Genomic DNA, 21,061 nt, shown 5'->3' with positions numbered 1-21,061 from the left:
CAGTATAGCAGGTAGAAGAGATGTAAAGCTTAGTTTAGCTGCTGAGAAACAAAAGCAAGCTACGTAACATTGTATGCATTTAATCACACTAGTAATAACTGGTATATGACAGTAAATGCTTTAAGTACACTATTTTACAAAATAGAGTTTGGCTTATGGTTCATTTGCTTCCCTTGTGCAACTCCTGATAGTATCATCCGGAGCTCAGAAAATGTCCCTTTGAAAATAGAATACCTTTGAAATGATCTCTTTCTCGTTTTTCCTTTGAGAAATGAACATTTCCCTTCGGGCTTCATGCTAGCAACTGAAGTGCAGAATTGACTTTGTATTCACCTGTGAGATCACTGAGGTGTGGTCTGAAAAGCGCCGCAGCATTCCAGACTTAGTGATTTTAAATCGCTGTGGTGCCCACACTTTCTAACCAGGGCCACACATCTTTGCATCTTTGTTCCACGGCAGGAGATAGCCACGGTGCTTTTTCTGACACGGTTTGTACACAGGGCAGTCTGCACATGCCCGGACAGCGGGCACGGGTGCCGCTTGCTTCCCAGCAGTGCTAGGAACAGCCGGGAATGATCACACACACCAGGCTTCAGCAATTGCTTCCAACTAACTTCTGTTCCCCAAGGTCCATAAACCTTTCATCCTATGCAATCAGACAGATAGCTCATATGGCAAGGAGCGACTTCTCTGCTCCAGGAGAGTTGGAGACCAGGAGAGGGCTGCCACAGCTGATCTGTTCTGCAGCCTATTCCCAAAGGCCTCCGGGAAAGACACTGCCAGGAGCAGGCCGGGCAAATTCTCCTAGCTGGCAGCAAGTGGCCTCTGGGCTGTAGACAGAGCATTCTCCTCTTCACTATTTGCAAGTCTGGCCTGTGACTCGAAGCTAACCTACAGCATTTGGTACTTGGACTGTAGCCAGCTCAACGGTTTGGATTGTTACCCTTATTTTGTGGTAATAAGCTTCTGGTTGCTCGGGCATGCATTGTTTACAGAGAAAAGCATTCCTGGTTTTATATGCATAGAGCAAGTATTCTCAGATGCAACACAGGTAACATTAAGCACAATAAGCAACCATAGAAGAAGCCACAAACTACTTTAGCAGTCCTGCTCATGCTCTTTGGGACTTTCCCAGCTCTGGAGTACCTTGTAAGCACTTTGGAGTGCCTAAGCCTTCAGGGTCCAGCAAAAAAGCAGCTGCAGAGGAATCACAGACACTTAGAGCTGCTGCTGCCAAGCACTGACAGTCACTACCAAATCCACCAAAACACAGCTGATCCAGGAATGCGCCTCTGGAGTACCCAGGGAAACTGTCTAGGTAAAATGACACAGTATCCAACACCACGAGCTGTCACAGAAGTAGAGGCTTATCCAACACCTAATACCAGATGTCTCCTTTGTTTAAAACTGTGACTCAAGACTGCCTTCCCTGCACAACAGATCAGTGCTTTGTCCTGCCAAGGGTGGCTAGGTTGACTCTGGGGTAGAGAGAGCAAGTGAAATTTTGGTATATGTGATGAAAATGGAAGAGAAGTTCTCAGATAGCATAGGGCAAGTTTGAAAACTATTTCCCATAAGGAAGTAGCCCAGGCAGGGCTTGGCTTTGATCAGATTGTCTAAGATCTCAAGCAAAGAAGCTAGAATTCTGGGTCTCAGTCAGAAAAGGAGATTAATTACAGTCCCTGGAGTGACAGAATTATAGATTTGTGGTTCTTCTCTGCTGATCCATCTCCGGTAGACTCATTCCACAAATTGGAGAAAACCTTCCCTCCCTCAAATGAAAAAAAAAAAACCCACCCTTTTTTTTAATTAAAAATCATTTGGTCTGGGAATACAGGAATCTAGAACCTACAAGCTTAGTATCTTGTGTGTAGCAGTGGTCAGAGCCAAGTCCTTCAGAGGAAAATACAAACAACAGAATTATGTGAGCATCTGCCTCCAGAGGAAGCCTGTCCCTACCTCCCATTGTTTCCTATTGGCCTTCAACTTGAAGTGTAAGACTTTATATTCCTTGGAAATGTTTATTCTGGCTAATTTAATCACAGAAAATATTTTTATGATTCTTGCAATTTTTTAAGAGTCATGCTAAGGTTTAAGCCTCAACAATAGCATGTGGCCCAGCATTTGGTGTTTAAACAGGACATTGCACACAAATATTTTCTAATGGAAGCAGCATTGTGCTTGTTTACCTGTCCCTGGTGTATTTTCCTATTTTCCTATTGCTCTGTCACTCTATCCTTCAGTCTTACCTGGACGCCTGAAGGTCAGCTCAAGAATGCCGTTCGTTCAGTCTTGGGAAGAGCTCTCCATAAGGCTTCTACAGCACGGCTCACCCCAAAACTGGTGAATTCACAACCTGGCGATAGCAAAGGTATCTTCCAAATGCTTCATCAAGGCTTTTTGGTAGATTAGTGGCCCTCACTTTTTGAGGTGCTACCTTCATTCTGGATTCAGTGCCCAGTTCTCATCACACATCTCATCATCACATCTGTGGCTCATTTGCCACAGATACCACTCCAGTGGAGTTACTGCAGCTTTGCAGTGCTGACCATAAAAGCAGAGTGAGGCTCCTGACCGTATCTCTCTGGGTGCATCATTAAGTTTATTCTGGCAATTAAAGCACCTCTGTTTCCTTGACATAAAGGGTCCTTTCTCTTTAGTACAGAGGTTAGTTCAGACATGCCTTAATACTGCATCTCTTGACCTTTTTGAGTGATCCTTTCACTTCCACTTCAGTTACAGCCTCCAAAAGTATTTCAGTAGAAGACTGAATGCAGAAAACATGAAGCGTATGTCAGTTCCCTTTGAGGTTGAACACCAGACTACCCTAAGCAGAGAGTCTGCCTCAAAATCTTCAGATAAGACAATGCATCTTTGAGAAAGTTCTCCAAAACCAGTACAAGAGACTTTTCCCTCCCCACAAAACCTCTCTGGAATATTATGCATCTTTATGTCTCTCTTGATCCCTTTTAAAAAATCCTGAGGTTTGGCTTCATTTCATTTGTACAGCACTTAGCTGTTGTAGTTTTAAAATGCTCAGTGTTCCATTTCCAAAAAAGATAATTTAAAAAGGCGGCTCCCTTTTCCCTCAAATGTATCTTTCTTCAAAAAAAAAAAATTCTGTATCAGAACCTCAGTGCTGGAAGATGTAAGAAAGAGTTGAGTGGGAGGGCTTCTTGTGCTGTGAATAATCACAAGTGATTAAAATTAAGCTGACCAGGAAGATAACTAGCTAATCTAACAATTCCTATGTGGCTGGTGTTACGTGAAGTGTTTCTGGACAGCAGGAGTCTCCAGATGGCTGGTGAGCAGTCACACGGTCTGGAACGCTCGGCTTTGGGCAGGCACCATGACCAGTGTCGCTCCCATTTTCATCAGGTTAGTGTAGTCGACTTTCTTTGGCTCAATTTCTTTTCTTTCCGTCTCCCTCTGGCTGTACTGGGGAGGAGTTAGATGGGGAGTAGCTTCTGTTGACAAAGTCCGTTGACTGCGAGAGGCACTGTTGGCTGTCGACCTGGTTGAGGAGGAACCTGAGCGTGAGCTCCTGGAACCAGAGGAAGAGGAACTGGGCTTGACGAGATGGGCTTTGGGTGCCTCTGCATCTTCTCTGCAATCAAACAGATGACAGGGCTCAAATACCATGAGAACAGAAACGCTTATACATTTTACCAGGCTGAATTGCTGCTGCAATAAGCAGTTGCTTATTGAAGCTGCAAATCACCAGGGCATGTTTGTGCAGCAGTTTGAGCAAGGTACAGGGTTTTCTGAATTCTGTGCTACATAACTTTGTGGACTGAACTCCCTATTGCTCTGCGGAGCTATTGATCAAGTGGATTTAGAATACATGCTGCACACAACTGGCTCTTTGTGTGCGGCTTTGAGGTCTGTGGAATGAATGCCAATTGTCAGTGCAAACAGTTCAGATAGACCTGTCTGCTCTGTAATCCTTACTCATAATGACAGATCACCTAGACAGGACTAGCTGAGACCAGTTCTTCTAGTTAAAAAAAAATGTGGGTAGTGAAAGAAGTGCAAGAACTGGGCCCAGAGAGAAAGAGAGAAGAGGTAACAGTCATGCGTGAAAAGGTGATACAAGAGGCTGAAGCTCAAACTAAAAATAAAAAGGCAAGCAAGATTTGAAAGCAAAGACAACAGGAAAAAGGGAAGGGAAGAAATCAGCAGAGACTACCTTCTTGCTGGCAGCCTGACCATCAGGCAGAGTAATCAGCTGCTGAATGGATTATAGAGAAGCCTAATGGTACATAGATGTCGTATGAGGGCAGGCAGTCTTTCACAAATAGAAATAAGGATGGAACAAGGCAAGGGGTTTCTTCAAGGGCAGGAGCAGCTAAAACTCATTCCTGGAAATATCTTTTTCCAGCGCTTTCCTTCCTGAGAAGTTTAGGCTTGATTGGCTAGAGACCAATCTCTGCTTAGGGGACTTAAGTGGCAGACCTCACACGCATGTAACAGATGCGTTCAAAGAACATGCGTCAGCATTCTTGGTACACCCGCTCAGGGCGAGGCTTCTCAACTCTGCATACAGCAGCTCAGGGGATTTTTTACCCTGAGCTAAATCCAGAAGCACAGTTGCTCAAAAGACTCAAGACTGTGAGAACCTGCCTGCCTCATAGCATTGCCAACAGAAATTGCAATTGAAAAGAAAAAAAAAACAACAAACCAAACCTCTCAGAACCACAATGGACAAGTGGGTTGAATTTAGTACTGGAGAGGATTATGCAAATGCTTTAAAATGCTGAAATTGCAAGCGTGAGAGAGAATATTTTGTTGAGTTTTACGCTAATTTGTCCTGGGGGGGAAAAAAGACATTTTAATCTATCTAATTTTCTGGAAAGCCTTCACAAAGATGATTCTCACAGTCAAGAAATTTGTCACTGATATTTCAGGGAGACTTCAAAAGCTTTTTAGAACAACCTTTTAAGACACTTATACCTAGGTTACTTAAAACCGTAGTGAAACTTTCAGTAAAACTGAAAGAAGGGAGGGGTGGGAGGTGGGGGATTAAATAAAAAGCGTTACCTGATTTCATTTGGTGCCTCCTCTTCCTCATATCTCTTCTTTTCTTTCCTTCTTATTGTCAGCCTCACCACCAGGAAAAGCAGGGAAAGTCCCACCACCACACCACAAACTGCTCCAGTGATCATGCCGATATTTTGTGCATCTGTTGTCCAGAAAACAAATGAGTTAGTTGGTAAACTCTCACTAGGGTCATACGGTCAGATTCCAGTCCACACTACAACTTATAGCACTAGGTATAAATCAGAACAGAATGTATTAGTCTACTTATTTAGGCGTGTCTCCACACAGAAGTTGAACCAGTTTATCTTCAGGCATTGGTTCTAAATCTGAGCTAACAGTGAGAAAAGTATTCGGCTCTGGAAGGGTGGGATCACAAGTGCTATGCCTGCAGCTATGCGTCAGAATTGAAATGAGGAGGAAAAATCCTCTCATAGGAGCACAGAACCACAGAAAGTACAGAGACAGACAGGACAACCCACACGCGAAACAAAGCACCAAGCAGTTTCCTAGAGGCAGAAGAGTGTTTGAACAACGAAGGTTTCCCCATAAGGATTTTTTTTTCCCCTTCAACTCACCCTGAAATGATTACAATCCACTTGCAGAATGAATTATTCAATTGGGGAAAAAAGTGACCTGAGGGGGGTAGGGAGGAAGAAGGAAAGGAAGACCATACTGTGCAGGTGCAAGGCATTTTTCATCCAAAATAACTAAGTGAATGAGAGAACACTTCCTAGTGTATATGGGCCCTTAGTTGATACTTTATGACAACTTCTTTTGATAAGAGCAGTTAGGTTGGGTTTGGCTGAAAGTTGTTTCCTTAAGGCTCGTCCCTACGGAGGGTTTAGCAAACCAAAGTGAGGTTTTAAACCAGTTCAGTTCAATTGGCGTAAAAGCTGTCTGGACGCTTTTACTTCAGATGCCTGAGGCGAACAGGTTTTCCTTGCTACATGACCACATTTCCAGTTATTTCAGGCCTAGCTGGGCATAAAAATTCCAAAGCTATAGCACCTCAATGGAATAGACTTCACTATTAGCAGCCTTTTATCACAGCAGTTCCAGCTCCTGCTTATCTCTCCTGAGAGCTGCACATAAAAACCTCCTAAACTGTATTGTTTGGATTTGTCCTCAGTGCTGGTGCTAAATGCCACTCTTCCTTGCATGTATATGCAAAGACACAGATACCTAGACATGCACACACCCTTGATGGGGTTAGTCAGGTAGGACATCAATTTTAATCTCTGGTGTTCAGGACAGAATTTATCAAATCTGGATTAAAACCAAACTGTGTCAAAAGTTGCTTTTTATTCCACACATTACTTCACATCAAAGTCAGCCTTTCCAGCTGCCATTAGATAGTTTACTGTCTCAAGTGCAACAGATAAGCAATTTGGAATTGGAATGATGGACTATCCACACGGAGATTTTATACTTGACAGTAATCTCATGCAATTGCTCCAGCCAGAAGTACCTCTAAAAGCTGGAGAGTCTGGAACCTCTAACTCACCGTTTTTTCCCTCGTATTTCATTAGTCATTCTCAAAATCAAAATTTCTAACAAACCAAAACATCTGAGCTCAAATGATGTATTTACCACTTTAGGTTATACAGAGGACTGCTGTGCAAACCATAAGTGCAATAAATAAGAACCACTTTGTGTGATTCATGTATGAAAAGGCAAAGGTGTGGCACAGACTTTCCCAGTTGAGATGGGGCAGCGCTGCTCACGTGGTGGTGCGAATACTAGTTATGTGCCAATACTTACGCTGCACTGTCACCTGAACAACACAGCTTTCTTGTCCAGCCTCGTTGGTGGCAATGCATTGGTATAACCCTGTGCTCATCTGTGTAAGATTCTTCAGCAGAACTTGCCCAGGATTAGAAATGTCTGAAACAGGAAAAGCAACACCGGGATTAATCAAAAAAGACTAAGAAACCTTAACAGCGGATAGGACACAGAAGCACAAATTGAACTTCCAGATCGAATCAGTTCAAGAACAATCAATGATGCCTCACAAAAGATCATTTGTCAACCTTCAGCCAAACACTAAACAAACTCCTCAGGCAATTCCTTGTTCAGGGTGGAGCACAGCACAACATCCAGCTGCAGTAGTGAGCGGTACTGGTATATGGTTGCTATCACTGCCATCAAGCGATTCCCGTTTAAAAAGCAAGCACTTGACTGTACATGTGCATGTGCACGTGGGCGGTTATCTGGCTTTGAGTGTACCGAGAGCTCTAAGAGGAAATGACCTGACTTACTGACTCTTGATGTAGGCGGGAGATGTTCAGCTCTCTCATCTTCCTCATTTATGCGCTGCCATCGGTAGGAGATGGGTGCAGTGCCAGAGGCGGAACGGCACTGCAAGGACAGTTCCTTTCCTTCCAACAGCTCCCCTTCTAGCCAGCATTTGGGCTTGGAAGGTTTTTCTAGAAGAAACAGGAGACAGGTCATGCAAATGCAGCAAACTATTTTCTTGGTGGAAAACCCTTTCTTTGGCAAAGTACATAATTTAAGCAGCTTCCAAGAGCTGCCTTCTCTGGAATACATTAAGGAATTACACCAGTGATGTTTGTTAGGGGACTTTAGCTGCAACTGCGTGCAACTTCATAGTGTAAGAAGTGGAGCTGGCTGGCTCAGAGATAGAAATGACACGTTATAATACTCTGGGGCAGTCTGCCCCATGGATGCTTGCATCAGTGGAGCTGTATCACTGCATTCCTCTTCTAGGTACTATTTAGAGAACGTCCTTTCCCTCCTTCTACTTCTCCATTTCTTCCTCCTCCCCACAGCATCTGGCAGGCCACAGCACTTCTTCCACAGGATGATAGCATACGTGAAAAAGCCAACCAATAAACTGAAATCAGGGAAGAGGAATGCTAACACCAGCAGCTTATTTGTCACCTCCACTGACTTGGATCAGTTTGGGGTCCTGGGACATGAACCAAGAGTCCTCAGCAGGAGATCTGGACAGGGTGATTGCCAGCTAAGCTAGAATATCAGTCTAGTTTGCGTGATGAGATCATAGAGATAATTTGGAAAGAACAGTTCATATGATTTTGCAGGTGATTACACTTACCTCAGAACAGTTCTTTAGGCTCTTTCTGTGTCCTGTCCTTTGCCAAAAAATGCAAAGGCAGATATGAACAGTGAAACCTGATCGTGAGATGTCTTTGTATTTATACCCTGCTGAAATAAATCTCTCTACAGGAAATGAGTCTAGCGATTTTTTCTCTTTGGAAGAACAATAAAATGACCTTACCTACAACCTTCAGGGTGATGTGAACCCATTCGTAATGCCCAGCATTTTTAACCTTACATATGTACTTCCCCGCATCGCTGGACTGCAGGGATATGATTTGTAAGGATGCATCTCCAGCAAGGAAGTTGGATGTGAAGGAAACGCGCCCTTTCTGTTCCTTATTCAGGTCATCATAAACACGGCCTCCAGAGTAAGTGATCACCTGAGGAGCAAAGACTGATCAGCTAGTTGTAATTTTACTTTCACACGGTACAACAAATCAAAGCATTTTCAGGAACTGCAGACTAAAGGGTCTGCATGGTTAAGTGACTTGCCAAGGGTCACACAGGAAGCCTGTGGCAGGGTGGAAAATTAAACCTGGATTTCAAGTCAGACTGATACATAAACTGTATTTATGCTAGAGATTTATACTGCAGCATTTATACTAGTGTCAAAATAGACATCAGCTTATACCATAATATATAAAAGCAGTCTGTAATTTTGGCTGGTTTTGGCTAGCTAATTTAAATTACTGCAGACCTGATTCTTATAAGTACTAAACAACTGTATTTTTTCCTGAAACCAAGGTTTCAAAACAGCCTACAAAATCTAAGGTCATTTCTGAATACCTGAAGGGCAATTCTGAAGTTTATCCAATGATGACTGATTACATAAGAGTGCTAGTTTAAAGAAAACTCAATTGCAACACAACCTGTTCCAATACAGCGTGCATGAATATCAAATAACTTTTATATGTTAAAAATCTCTCTAAATAAATCAGCTGTGTTTTCTAAACACTGCTTACTTCATCAGAATAATTTGCAAAGATCATCACAGAAGTCTCTAAATCAATAGCTGCTGCTGATGTCAACATAGAAATAAGACGATTTTCTCAGCAGATAGCTGAACCTACCGCTTTTTGTACTGTTTCGGAAATGTGCAGCAGCCACTCAATATCCAGGCTCCCTTGCTCCAGGAGGCCCAGGCGGTGGTGACAGGGCAAAGTCACGTTTTCTTCAGCCACTCTCTTAAATTCAATCTGAGCCTCGGACAGCCAAACAGAACAGGAAGCTGAAAGACAGATGCCAGTGGTCAGAAGCCAGGATTAAGGATGCATCTCTGCACTGACAAGTGTTGCTAGCTTAGGTTTCGCTGGATTCTTCCTCATTTGCTTTGCAGCATCAAAGAAAACCCAACAGCTTGGCTTCCTGGACAGATTGCAGCTGATTAAAAGGGACATCTATACATACATAGGCAGTTAGTTTCACACTAATATTTAAGCATGAAGAACAGATGGCTTCATATTCCAGAGCTGTCAATACTAAAGTCGCACCCACATCTTCTATGCACTCAAAATTTCAGATAACCTCCTTGGTTTTTGCCTTCACCTTTTATTACCTTAATTCATAAGCAGTATTTCCACCCAGAAGACCTTCAGAGCCCACTGCTTTATTCCCACGTCATTCTGACAAGGCTCAGAGCCTCTTCCCTAACACTGGATGATGTTCATTGCGTGCATTTCAGCACTAGAAATAAGAGACCAGCCTGGGAACAAGAGGGTTAACCTTAAGAAAGGCATGGTACAAGTAGGCTAGTGAAGCGTCTTTGAATAGCAACGTCAAAAAAAATCATAAGTTATCGAAAACAGTTTGTCAGGATTTAAAAAAAAAAAGGGGGGGGCGGGAAATTAAAGCCAAAGTGGGAATCACTTAGGGCAGAATGTGGTTTCACTGATAACAGAATTATATTTCACAGCAGAGCCTTCTAAATGTTAGCCAGTAAAACCCAAACCGCATATTAACTCCCTAAAACCTGGAGCAGGAGACAGTGCGCCGCCGAAAAACATGATGTTCAACCAGCACCGCATTACTCACTCTGTAACTTGCAATTTCCTTCCGAGTTTCCTTCTGTACTGCATCCCTGCTAAAACTGAACAAAATCAGGGGTCGATTCTTGGCTTTGCCCATCTCCAACTTTTGGTAACGCATGGACTCACCATGGTAAATTCAAACTCAATTAAAAAAATCAGAGGTATGGAAAAATTACAGGCATTTAGGTCAGGGACCCCCAGGTCTGCTATGACACCAAATAAAAAATTTTCCAACTAAGTTTCCATGGGGATTTCTGGGGCACAAACACCATCTGCCTTTTGTGTGTGAATCTTCAGAGTGCAGTTGGGTTGTTCTTCAGTTTTGCTGTGCAAGAAGGAAGCCTAAAAGCATTTTTTTTCCCCTGTGAAATGATGTGAGATGAAATATCTTGCTTCTTGGACCAATTATTGTGAAACTGATGAAAACTGAGAGTTGGCAGCACTAGGAAGTCACATGTGTGATTGAACACACAATCCTGTGATTACATAGCAAGATTACTGGCAAGAGCATAAGCTCTAGTTACATAGGCTAAATTTGTTCCTATACTTGTATTTAAATAGTGGGTCTTCAACCTTTTCTTTACCTTTAGGTTAAAAAAAAAAAACAGGAAAAATTACATCCAACATGACACTTCCTCAGCTTTTTCCATTTCTTCAGGACCAACTCTGGTTTTAGAAAATTCATTCTGTTCCTGCTCCCATTCTCAGATCTGCGCCTCCAACTCGTTAGCGTGACCGTCCCTCAGCTCCTGAGCTTCTGATATTTAATCAATACTTGCCAAGCACTTCTATGAAAGGTATCATCTACTATGTGCATGCACATATATAAAACACCTTGAATTTTAAGACAGGTGGAGTCTTTCAAAGGATTAAGCTCTCCTCCCCTACATGGATCTCTGCATGCATCGATGAGAGTGAAAGCTCCTTTTCAGCCACATTAGCTGCTTTCTTTAAAGGGAAAATTAATCCAGTTTATCACTGGATTCACTAGTCTCAAAGCTCCATCTGCCAAATACAATTATACATTCTGCGTAAGATGAACGCCTGCTTTCTCCTACAGCCCACATTGCTGCGGGCTGCCTTCATTAACACGCTGACACTCACTACATGACTGATCAATAAGTTTAATTTAAGCACCACAATAGTGAGCATTCACATAACACTTGCAGCATTTTCAAAGTCCTGTGCCAGCAGAGCACTGAGGTTTTGTGCACACCTCACAGGGTATTCTGCATTTTAAAATGTAGTTTTACATTAAAAGCCTTGATCGGGATTTATAAATCACCTTTTGAAGGAGTAAAACAAGCATCATTTTCATTCCTGTCCGGCTTGGACAGACAGTTTTTAGGAGAACTCACACCTTGGTCTGTTCTTGTTGCCCCCAGCAAACATGCTCTGGATTTAAGAAAGAGCCCTGTGCCTATAAGCTCATCTTCTAAATGGGAATAAGATCAAGGAGACATCCAGCGAGAGTGACTGCAAATTTCTAAAGCACCCTTTGGTTTTTCAATCACACAATCAGTTATTTGGAGCTGATTCACCATTAAACTGATAACCAGATTGTCACACACATTGCGTACTTTTCCATGACATGTCCATCTTATTTAAATAAATTTAAAATGTCCCCTTAGTCCTTATTAGTTCTTTAATAATGCCCACGAACTCACAAGGAAGTCTGTAAGTTTTGCAGGTGTTCTAGACAAAAGCCTCGTTTTATTTTCTTTCCAGTCATCCATACCTGTACACAGTCAAAAGCAAGCTCAAAACACAGCTTCATAAAAGTACTCAACATAGGGTGCCAGTTATGGAAATTACCCACGCAAAATCCAAGGAGAGCTCAATGTGAGCAAACCTTATGCCTTTCAATAGTTTGGGTAGGGTCTCACTGTAGCAAGCAGTGATGAAATGGAAATTTACCTTTAGATATGTGCTAGAATTTACAGTATGTGCCTCAAAGGAAAAGGAACTAGAGAACATATCCAAGCCCCCTCTAAATAAAGTGTTTTATTATTCAACAAAGAATAAACATCCTCAAGTTCTCTTGTATTTGTGTAAATGAGATCTAGCAAGAACAGGACAAAGAAATGAGATTTTGCTCATAATGCTTTTACCATGTTTTCCCTCCCCCCCCCCCCCCCCCCCCCCCCAGTTTAAGTGTCATTTAAATGAGTACTAAAGGAGAGTGTCTGCTTATGGACAATCCTTTACAGCAGCAAACACCTCCGTGTACTGGCCAGGACATACATTGGCTAGTCTGCAAAAAGAGCTTTTGCTCTGCTGGATGGGTACACAACCGGCTCCATACCTTTCCCTCTTAAAGAGCTCCGCAGCCACACGAGGGCAGAGCCTACTCAGAGTAACGCCTTAAGGGCTGGCTCCAGTAGACAATAGAATAAGACAACAGACGATTTTCCCAGAAGTCAGATCCAAGAACCTCGCTCAGTAATGCCACATATATGCAGGCTCCGCAGTTCTTACCCAAACTCCCCCCCCCCTTCCCCTTCCACATCCTGTGTGCAGCTCTTTACACTGCAAAGAGCAATTTGGGAATCGCTTCTTTCAGCTTTACTCAGCCCATGTCCCATGACTTCAGAGAGAGGTTGGTTTGTTTTTCCCGCAGAGCAGGAACCCTAAGCTTATTGCAGCTGCAGCATTTTGAAAGCATTAGCCATGGGCCTGAAAAAAAGAGTGTTGGGTGTAGCGCCAGGCTTGCTGACATCGCACAGGCAATGCAGTGTTCTGCATTGTAATGTTTAAATGTTTGCTCTATTGTTCAGAAGACAACAACTCACCCAGCAGCCTGCAGACAAGGGAGAAAGATTGTCTTTCATCCTACATTGATGTTTTCAATATCCAAGGAATACAGAGCAACAAATATTTTGAACTAGACCAAAGCTAGCACACCTAAACAGACAGTACTCAAACAGCACAAGCACAGATTTACCAGGGGAAGGGCACAGATTGGGTCAGGGCATACAAAGGGATTTTTAGCCCTCTCAATAACAGGCCATTCTGCCTTGCAATGCATAGCAGATTTTAAAGAAAAAAAAAATGTGGACAATATCCTGCATCTTTCTCATGCCAAGTACATCCCAGAACTCATTTCAACATTTTTAAAAGACTGCTGACTTTGAATGTATCCCAGACATTACAAGGGGCTTTGAATTTCAGAAGAGTCTGCCCTTTGAAATGGACGTAGGGAAGGAACCATCTCCTGTGCAATGTAGCAAGTGCTGAGCAAATTGGGAGCGTGTATTTGGCTTTATCACAGATTATGACCACCCAAAGCGTTTTCATGTCTGAATCCTTAATGTGATCACACATGTTTTCATATACATGCTATTATGAAGCTCAGTTTTATTTTCACATCCATTTAATAACAAGTATATATACACAAATGCACATATATACCAACAACATCAAATATGCATATCTCCAAGGCACATAAACATACAAGCAGAATCAAAGTGAAAATACATCTTTTACTGACGTTATTCGTAGGCAAATTCATGTGCTAAAAGCTAAAAAGCTTCCAGATTTAAATCTTTCATTAGGTTCAGAAGAAGGTTTGAATTAGGGAGCAATGCTAAATATAGATTATACTTTTTAAAAAGTAATAAGTTGTGCTGTATCACTTAACTGCTGGAATTAGGAGGAACAGCCTAGAAAAGATTCCGAGAATTGAGACACAAGAAATCCATAATGATGCTTTGTAAACTTGGCCCAAACCATACCTACACCAAGTTCATTTAACATGTGAATATCCAAAGTGGGTCTTGAAAAATTTCAGTTATTCCAGGAACTTCTGTGAAGTTTATTCAGCTACACTTTTCATAATTTATTTTGGCTTTTTATCAAAGATGACATTTGCAACAGACTACTCCAAGACACTGATATCCAAGGAGGAGTAGAAATACAACCTGTAATTTTCCTGCAACTTGAGACATCCTATACTAGCACCAGAGGGAAGCGACTCAGGAAGCAACTCGAATCTGCTGTGGAGGAAAATTTTCTTCAATACAACAGCAAAAGCAGGAATTCCAATAGTATCTACACCCACAGCTTATATCACAGGTGAAATGGAAATTGTGCTAAGTGCTCTGTCTGCTTTTGTTCATTAATATCAAAATGTTTCCTGGAAAGTGTGACAGGAACAGTGAATGGCCACTGTTGTCAAGGCACATCACATCCTTTTGAAAAGGAGAACAGTCCCCTACAGACAAGTTCTCAAGTGTAACCAATAATTTTGTGGTCTGATTTTGAGTCCTTCTTGGGATACTCTTAAAAGAATTATTTTCACTTCTGTGTGATTCCAGTATCTGAAAGTGGGGTCCTTCTGAGAAGAAAGTTTTGGTCCTGTAGTCTTCTGAGTAACACACACATTCTTCTCAAAATCCAGGTAGGCTGTTGGAAAACACCACCTCAGTGCATCCAACAGTCCTATGCTATAGCTGGTCTCAACTAGATCTGCAGGCTGAACTGCTTGTATAAGTACTTCATTTTAGTCAAAGTGATCCAAATTAGCAAAAACTTTCTACTTAAACAATTTAAAGTAGCCCAAAAAGAATATCCACAGAATTATTCAGGCTTGTAGTCCTCCTCCAGCTGAATAATCCTGCACATTTTACTCACTACTTGTTGTTGTGCTAAAAACATTTATCCCACTCAAAGTATTTGAAAACAGTATCTGTCTAAATTAGATACATACAAGAATAATATGTTTGCGAATTAAGAAACAAAAAGCCCAGGACAGCCTGCCATGTTGCAACTTTGAACCACTCCATGCCAGGAATTTAAGACATTTCACATCTGTTAGAGTTTGATCTTGCTACAGTCTTGTAGGAAATTATTTACTAAGCTTCTTTAAGGAAAAGCAAAAGCCTGCCCCCCACTCTGTCCAGTGGTAAGGAGCAAAAGCTGAGCATTTTACAATAAGCAAATTTAGAGTTTTACATACTTATATAGGAGGCTGACAACTACTTTTATGGCCAAAGAATTACCTCGTGAATAAAACTTTCAGAGATGCTTGAGTGACTTGGAAGCTCAAATCAGCTAAGTGCTAAAGACACTACAGACAGCAGCTCTATAGTTAAGTATTTAAGGCTCAGTAGACCTTAAAATTAAACTCTGTTGAGAAACCAAACATTCTCCCCCCACTATTACTGTTCAGTAATGATGACAAACACACACATTAAGGCTTTTCTCACCTTTGACTCTTTTCCCCAGTTTCTGCTGTGAATAAACCAAGACAGTGGATAGCTGTATTGGTTTGTTCCAGAGCTGTAAGGAGAACCCACAAGGTCAACACCCCCTGCTCACCCTCAGACCACACTAGCCCTAACACAGTTACCCTGACAGCATTTTAGGCCAAAATAAATATAAAACGGTGTCTTCTTACAGACAGCTATTTTGCATTCTTTGCGCAAGGGAGGAGAAGCTGGGGGCAGCCGAAGTCTCCTAAGGATAATTAACTCAGCCAAGGCTGTGCTCTGGGACATCTGCTTTCTGTATTCCTTGGCTGGCAGAGACATAAAGGCCAAAGGTCACCTTCTCCCAAGAGCTCAAGTGCTCCAAATGACCAAGACCTGGCCCCCAGTGCATGCTGCCTGCAGCCTGCTCCCCTCTGCCTCCCTTTGATTTCAGGAATTCAGTTGTGAAGCAAAAGCATCTCAAATAAGAAAAATGTGAGCTAACAGTCAGCTCCCGCAAGAACAGGCTAGCTGTGTTGAAATAAAGGTCAGCCTATCCCCATCCACATAGCATTGCAGAGGTTCTCTGTAATTGGAACCACATGTGCTTGGGGCTGAGGTTTGAGGAGGCTGTTAAAACAGAAAGCAAAGGGGAAGAGTCCTGCATGTTGCTGAGTTTCCAAGTGGTGACGTGAAGCATTTGGAATTGAAACTGCCGAGGAGCTAGGAAGGCCCAAGGAGAACAGAAAAAGCAACATTTCACAAAGCAAAGCCTCTGATTTTGAGAGGTTTGCAACAACTAAGCAAGAGTGCAGGAGGGGGCTAGAATTCGGCTGGTGATACACAGGCTCCTACCAACAGAAATATCACCAGCTGCAGAAGCACAGGCAGTTGGCCACCAATCCTTCCCTGGGCAGTCTTGGATGAGCCAAGGAAATGATCTGCGAGATAGCTGTTACCAGCATAGTGGCAGTGCACATGATGTGTGTCTAAATACACTGTCTTCACACCGCCACTAGGGCACAATTGAGATGGTCCGCCCAGTGCAGGTCTGGGTCTCACAAACAGTCCCAGCAGCAGCAAGGATCCAATATTCCCTGGGGAAAACTCAGGGTTTCTCTAGTAGATTGAAGACAGATGGAAGACTGATCCTGCAGTACCCAGTGGTCACATGCAGTCTAAGGATCTTACCTGTACATTCCTAGAATCAAGAGGTAAAATTCTGTCCCTGAAAATGCCAACAGGAAGTTTGCCTTCAGCACCAACACCCACAATTGAATCCAAAGCACGGAGAGACTTTGGAATATTGGAAAAACATTGAAGCTTTCCATTACCTGAGGGATCTTCACAGGCAGCCAGCAGCTATGTATGTACTGTGGCTGTCCTTTTTCTCATTGCATTTTAAAAATCAAGTGCAAGTAGGAGATTCTGAGTTTACATCCCTGGAGACAGAGAACAGGAAACAAGGCATCAGAACTGCATCTTCCTATTTAGTGGTTCACAGAGTGTACAGAGGAATGTGTGAAGTCCCTTAGCCTTTAGTCCAGGCAATTTTATCAGTAAAATGGTCCAGGTGTCTTCTGTTTACAGTAACACAGCTCAGCTAAGCCTTTCAGTAATGCAGCTGGTGATTTCAAGCTGTGTGGACTACATCTGTACAGAGAGCTTGTCAGTACATATCACAGATTCCTTGGGGGCTGAAACACCTATGGCTGTCTGATACTCCCTTTTCTCTGCAATCATCTCTGGGCTGCTTTGTGTACCTTACAAAGCCTGGTATTGCGGAAAACAAGAGAACAAGACATTCCACCCCTAAACATCAGAAATTTCACTCCTTTTGCCTGGTTTCAAATAAGGCTTGAAAGTATGAGAAGAAAGATGGTTTCAGTAATAATTTCTAGGGTGTCTTCTGTCTGAGAAGTATGCTCAGGCCTCAGTCTTCCAGTTGGTGCTGTCAGTTCACAGACATAAAAATGAAAGCACACAGAAATTAAGTTATCTACCCAAGGCAGACACCAAGCAGAATACAAACCAAAAGACAGCAACAAAACTGTTTTCAAACGTGTTTCACAAATGTTAGCATTTGTCCATCAGATCTTTCTTCACCAATTTCAAAATCCAAGGAGTAGGTTGCATCAGCTGAGGTTTCTCTGAAAAAATCGGGGAGAGAGGAAGAGACTTGAGATGGTGATAAAGATTCCCAATAAAACTATTCTTGTACTGATGATTCCCTCTCCTTTTTTCCTTAGCAAAGTGTAAGATATTAACCAGACAGCACTGAACCGATTGTGCTTTCCTGCTGCCTTTTATCATAGAAATTCAACTTGTTTTAAGCTTACCAAAAAAGGTACCAAGAAACCCAGAAGGTATTCAACAAGTAAACTTCATGCCTTTCTGCATCTTTCACTCGCAGAGATTTTCAACAAAGTTGGTTGTAGTTTTAAGGTACAGGTTTCAGTCCCTGTTCAGCACATCCATGTTACCTCAACGAGATGTGCAGTTGCATACTCATAATTGCACATAACACAGTATGACATCTCACTTATCCACTACAAGCACTACTAATATGATACAAAATGAATGCCTAATGTATTAGCACTCTGTCACTTTTCATATTCACTCAATCTCAAATCCTCAGCTACAGCCTACCCTAGGGCAGAAAGTGAACAGCAGCAGCAGCTCCTCCCCATCACCCCCATAAGTCTTCTGAAAGAGATACATTAAACTCTGCAACACTTCTGGGATGAATACAAGGTGCAGTCCTCTGATCTGAGCACAGGACCAGGAACAACAGAAGCTTAACTTGAGAAGAGTTATGGTTACAGATACTGTCTACCCAGCTGTCTGCAGCCTCTGTTTTTCACCAATGCTATAGTAGCTAAGATCAATTACTTTGTATTTACTGAACCCATCAGAGATTAGAAAATTAAAGAAACCTCATTCTCTTAAACCTCATCCTTGCACAGGCTTCAGTATGAACCAGAAGGAAGAAAAAAGAAGAATCAGGTTCTTAATTATCTTATTACTGATTCAACTCCCTCCCTGTGTCTTTCCTAGAGTTTGGCATGACAGCATACCAGCTGCAAGCAGACTCTGGGAACAGATACATCTTTTCTCTAATTTTTTCCACTGTTACCAGGAGTTTGGCATCTGGACACATACATTAAGGAGTCAGATGAGCAGAGGCGGAGCTCTGTAAATCCCACTTTCTGAATCAGAGCTACAAATTAAGCAAGGGGGGATTACCAAGAAATGCAAACCCCACTGTAAATGCTGGAAGAGACACCCACCAACTGCATTTTAGGAAGCTGGCATCACACAGACAATTCTCTAAATCTCTATACACTGCATATTAGTTCGCATTGTACTGAAGAAAGTATGATCTTACATTTGGTGAGGGCCTGTGCTCAAAAGGATCCCGAGGTTTTTCCCAGTAACATTTACAAACTGAAGACTAGACTGAGTACTATACTCGTGAGAACTTGCATTACTTTAAAAGAGACAAGCATAATTTGAAAAGCATTCTCCCTTCAGAGGGACAGCTTTCCAAAGTGGAGCACAATAGCTATTTTAACTGACAACAACACTGCACAGCTGCTGCAAGTGATTCTGAAGTTAAGAAAAGGACCGAAGAGTCAGACACAGGAAATAAGGAAATGTTATTTAACACAAAATACAAAGTATGATAGATTCTTGCATATATATATTTCCCATGACTGTCAGGAGCACAGCTGAACCTAAGGCATTCTTGTGCACTGACAATAGCCAGAGATGGTGAAGTCTGAGGAGGATTCCACTACCCACAGGATTGCAGTTTGTGAGCTGAGGGCCAAATTCCAACTTCTGGATCCATTCCACTTGACAGCAGCCTACAATCCTAAAAAGGACTTGACTATTCAATAAAGTTACATTAATGAAGTTGGTTAAGTGCAGCAACAATTTTGCAACTTATGAAACAACGTAAGAAAATGAAGACTCAATTTTTTTTTTTGCTTCTGTGAAAGTTTTGGAACATTTAAGAACATGTGGAAAAGCATATTGTTTATTGGTTTTCAGCTGTCTACCTATTTACTTATAAACCTGGGTTGTTTCTTTTTTAATCTTAGTGTAGATTTATCAAAGCCCTAGTCTTATTTTAAAAGTTCAAAGCATGAATAAAGTTACCACGTAAGATGCTTGGAAAAGGCATAAGGACTAAAACAGAAAGCAGACCCATTTCACTTCCCTCAGAAATAGAAGCATACTCAAAGTACTGACTTTAAATCCAATTTTAACTGGCTTTCAAACATGCAGGTGGAAAGACTAAGACAACACTTTGGTATTACCTGAGCTAAATAAAACCTGCAAACTCTTGGGGGGACAACAGGGAGGGATACTATTGCAGAGTTAAACAGCTCGGAATCTATCAGAGCTGAACCACACTGAACTACTTCATTTCTGATGGTCACATCATCTGCAATAGGAATAAGATTGATAGGGAAGCAGATTTTCTTCTCTACTCACCATAGGGCTCCAATGCCAGCAGCTGAAACATGTGTTACATATATTTTGCATGTTTGCAAATACCAAGGGCTCTGCAAAGCAAAAAATCTGCAAAAGCCTAGGGCCAATGCTAGAGGAAACCCTGAATGAGAACATGCAAGTATCATGCCTGCCAAATATTCCTGTGACCTTTGCTCAAAAGAACAATCTAGTTTTCCTCCAGCAAAAGTCCCTTTCCTAAAGTGAAGGATGCCCCAAGTAATGGAGAGGCAGAGCCCTTTGTAAAAACAAGCATTGGGTATCAGCATTCTGAGAGCAAAAGAGCCCTCCCTGAGAGCTATAGTACATCATCCAGCTCTGGTGAGCAAGCACAATGTTTCCAAGAACCTGAACAGGAAGAGGCATTTGGACAAGGAGAAGGGTAAAAATGGGATTCAGGCAACAGTTGAACAAATCTGCTAATTGGATGTGAAAAGGTCAGGCATCTTATCAAGAAACATACTGTAAAGGTCAGGTGAAGTATACAGAAGTAAGCCTAGGAGGAATGGGTAGCACACATGACCAGCTCCACCACTGGGACTCTGAATTTCCACCCTCTTTTTCAGTTTATCTAAGAGATCTGACCAACTTAAAAGCATCACTGAACTTTTCCTGTGCTCTTATTCAGACTGAGGTCCCTACCACAACTTGACCAACTTACTTCCTCAACATCAAGAAGTGTTTCTGTCAACAACCCTGACTTATCGTAAAGCATGAGATGTTGAAGTAATAATGTAAAGTGCTGGAGAAAAGACTAGTCTTTGAGAACAAAAAATAGACTATACTACATTATTCTTACCTTGTGAACAACTATTTTGGATTTTGTTGTGATCAACATGTGCATGCATCATCTTGCAGAGCCACTTCTAAAACTGCTGTTGAGGACAACAAATATCTGTAGCACCTACCATAAACTTCTGATCTCCGAGTTTCATCAGAACTGCTTTAGAACCACATAACAGTGGAGGTCAGAAGGGACCTCCAGAGATAACCTAGTCCAATGCCCTGCTCCAAGCAGACACTCCAGTCCTTTAATCAGCTTTGTGGCCCTTAGCTGGACTCATTCCAGTATATTTGTCTCATACTGGGGAGCCCGAAACTGGGCACAGTACTTCACATATGATCTCACCAGGGCTGAGTAGAGATGAAGGATCACCTCCCTTGAACTCACTACCCACACTCTTCCTAACGCAGCCCAGGATG

General features: G+C 42.1%; 1 protein-coding gene across 1 annotated transcript in view; it reads right to left on the bottom strand.

The window, feature by feature from the left end:
- Positions 1-1,539: 1,539 nt before the first annotated feature.
- The window catches only part of CLMP (CXADR-like membrane protein), a 42,759-nt gene continuing 23,237 nt past the window's right edge, over positions 1,540-21,061 (bottom strand). Inside the window, exons 2-7 of the mRNA XM_009333420.1 lie at positions 9,192-9,349; positions 8,300-8,501; positions 7,299-7,466; positions 6,802-6,924; positions 5,041-5,182; positions 1,540-3,607 (exon numbers count right to left, since the gene is read on the bottom strand). Coding sequence (XP_009331695.1) covers positions 3,313-3,607; positions 5,041-5,182; positions 6,802-6,924; positions 7,299-7,466; positions 8,300-8,501; positions 9,192-9,349 — 1,088 coding nt within the window. The 3' untranslated portion in view covers positions 1,540-3,312. The remainder of the gene's footprint in view (positions 3,608-5,040; positions 5,183-6,801; positions 6,925-7,298; positions 7,467-8,299; positions 8,502-9,191; positions 9,350-21,061) is intronic.

The sequence above is a fragment of the Pygoscelis adeliae genome, unplaced genomic scaffold (assembly GCF_000699105.1).
Source record: "Pygoscelis adeliae isolate BGI_AS28 unplaced genomic scaffold, ASM69910v1 Scaffold151, whole genome shotgun sequence".
Taxonomy (NCBI): Eukaryota; Metazoa; Chordata; class Aves; order Sphenisciformes; family Spheniscidae; genus Pygoscelis; species Pygoscelis adeliae.
This window is presented reverse-complemented; position numbering and strand designations above follow the sequence as displayed.